Here is a 3006-nt window from a genome sequence, read left to right as displayed (position 1 = left end):
TTGCTTGATCGGGTAGTCGGTTTTGACGACCACCTGATGACTTTGAAAGTGAGCTCGGAGGCACCGAGCTGCGGTGACGAGAGCCAGTGCGAGGTTCTCGATCATTTGGTATCGCTTCTCTGTGTCTTGAAGGACTCGACTGATGAAATAGACCGGTGTTTGCACTTTGTGGTGTTCTTGTATGATGACCGCGTTGATGGCACTTTCTGCCACGGCTAGATACAAAAATATAAATATATTAGATAAGATATGTATATTTCTAATTAATATACTTATATTTTTTTAAAGTATATTAATATATATATATATATATATATATATATATATATATATTAAAATCATTAAATTTTTAATGAGAGAGACTAAAATTATATAATAATATTTGAGGAACTAAAATTATTTAATTAAAAATTGAAAGACCAAAATGATATAATTATAATCTTTTAAATACTAAAATTACCTAATTAAAATTTTAGGATCAAAATTGCACCATTACAATAGTACTTAAGGATAAAAACCCTAAAAAAATTATCGGTAAAACATGGATAATGTTGCTAACTCACTACATTGCATCGCCCGGCTCAAGCACAAATATTCAAACCCAAAACTCCACCAACTATTTTAAGTGTCACTCTCCTTCCGTCTAGGTCAATGAGAGTTGTCCACCGACATTAATTCTAGAATTGTTCATCAACTTTCGACCACACAAGTCACAACTCTCAATTTGCTACTTTACTTTACGAACAACACCCCAAGCTATTCATGCATCATAAACGTTTGATGTACCTCACTATTTTGTTCAAAAGCTTGTGGACACAATATTCATGTGAACCCGATGACTATATTAGGTTGTGACTAAGGATACTAAAATAGCCCATAAACTTAAATGGTTTGAAGATTTTATTCCATGAAAGTTGAAGGGTTACATTATGAGTCTGAAGTTGATGAACATCTGATTTTCCTCAATATTATCATAGGGGTCCCATGTCCTTGGCAATTTGTCTGAGGACAAACTTCTGAATCTTTCCCGTAGACGTTTTGGGAAGTTCATCTTTGAAAACGACCGTTTTTGGAATCATAAAATGTGGCATGTTCTCCCTACAAAATTGAATTATGTCTTTCTCAGTGGGTTTCTCCTTCACACATGCTTTCAAGCTCACAAACGCACACGGCGTCTCTCCCCAATACTCATCCGCTCTCGCCACCACCGCCGCCTCATGCACCGCCGGGTGATTATACAACACCGACTCCAGCTCAACACTACTCACGTTTTCACCGCCACTAATGATAACATCCTTTGACCTATCCTTAATTTCCACGTACCCATCTTCATGCACGACCCCTACATCCCCGGTGTAGAACCAACCGTTCTTCAAACAACTCGCCGTACCCTCGGGGTCTTTAAAGTACCCTAACATCACACACGCTCCTTTCATCACAATCTCCCCTGAGCTAACCCCGTCGCGCTTCACGCTCTCCCCCGTGGGACCCACCACCTCCACCTCCGCCATCCCCACCGTTCTCACCCCCTGCCGCGACTTCAGCCGCGCCCTCTCCGACGCCGGCAACCGGTCCCACGTCTCCTTCCACGCGCACGTCACCACCAGCCCCCCGGTTTCCGTCAAACCGTAGCCGTGGCTCACCACGAAGCCCAGCGCCTCCGTCCGAAAGAGCACCGCCTCAGGCGGTGGCGCTCCGGAGGTGAATATGTGAACCGGTTTCTCCAACGCTTCTTTGTCGGGGGAGTTGGTTAGCATGTTAAGCACGACGGGAGCGCCGCACATGTGAGTCACGTGATGGCGTTTTATGAGGGAGTAAATAATATTGGCATTGAACTTGCGGACACATATATTGGTGCCTCCTACGGCCGCAATCCCCCACGGGAAGGTCCAGCCGTTAGCGTGGAACATGGGAAGCGTCCAGAGATAAATTGGATTCTTGGGCAACGCCCAGTCAATGAGGGTATCGAGTGTCACGATGAAGGCTCCTCTGTGGCAGTGAACAACGCCTTTCGGAGACGACGTCGTTCCGGAAGTGTAGTTAAGCGTAATGGGGTCCAACTCATTGTTGGGCCGGGCCCACTCGAAGCTTGGATCGCCCTTGCTGACGAGGCCCTCGTACGTGTCCATGAAATCAACGCTGGGTGAGGTTTTCTCCACTGTGTCGTCGGTGATGAGAATGAGGATTGGGCGTTGACTGTTTTCAGGGAAGAGGGATAGGGCTTGGAGGACCAGATCGCGTGAGGCGCAGTCCACGAAGACTAGGGTGGAACTCGCGTGACGGAAGATGACGGAGACGGTGCGGGCGTCGAGGCGGGTGTTGATGTTGTTGAGGACGGCGCCGGCGAAGGGGACGGCGAAGTGGAGCTCGTACATGGCGGGGATGTTGGGGGCGACGACGGAGACGACGTTGCCGCGGCGGATGCCGAGGGAGGAGAGGGCGGAGGCAAGCTGGAGGCAGCGGCGGCGCGTGTGGGACCAGGTGAAGGTGGTTTGATTGTAGATGATTGAAGGAGTGTCGCCGTAGACGGTGGCTGCTCTGTCCAAGAAACCGAGTGGGGTGAGAGGGGAAGAGTTTGCGGCGCTTGGCTTGAGCTGTTCCATTACGCACTACAAAGATTCTCTGAACCAAGACACAAGGAGAAGTGGGGAAACGCATTATATAAAGAATTAAGATTCCTTTCTGTTAACCTTGTAATTAAATCATTAAGGTATATATAGATACCATTTTTATTGCATATGAATTTATGATTTAATTGTGATAATTAATATATTGTTAAAACATTTGAACGGAAGATAGTGTGTTGTGAGTGGCAGGTGCATAAAAGGAGGAATAGGAAAAGAGAGGTAGGTGAGTGCATGCGCATGCGCATGCATTAAGAACGAACGGTGAGGTTTGGAATTTCATTCACCAAAATTTCAACAATGATTACATGGATACATAATTATTCTTATTTTTAGAATGTGTTGAACTCTATCAGTATATAGAATGTTTCTTTCTCACTAT

General features: G+C 45.6%; 1 protein-coding gene across 1 annotated transcript; it reads right to left on the bottom strand.

The window, feature by feature from the left end:
- Positions 1 to 870: 870 nt before the first annotated feature.
- LOC109794002 (2-methylpropanoate--CoA ligase CCL4) lies at positions 871 to 2700 on the bottom strand. The gene has a single exon (XM_020353477.3). The coding sequence runs from the start codon at positions 2601 to 2603 to the stop codon at positions 972 to 974; it is 1632 nt and encodes a 543-aa protein (XP_020209066.2). The 5' UTR covers positions 2604 to 2700; the 3' UTR covers positions 871 to 971.
- Between the last annotated feature and the right edge of the window lie 306 nt (positions 2701 to 3006).

Source organism: Cajanus cajan, chromosome 9, assembly GCF_000230855.2.
Source record: "Cajanus cajan strain Asha chromosome 9, NIPB_CcT2T_4, whole genome shotgun sequence".
NCBI classification, from domain to species: domain Eukaryota; kingdom Viridiplantae; phylum Streptophyta; class Magnoliopsida; order Fabales; family Fabaceae; genus Cajanus; species Cajanus cajan.
The sequence above is the reverse complement of the archived record's forward strand: the minus strand, read 5'-3'. Positions and strand labels throughout refer to the sequence as shown.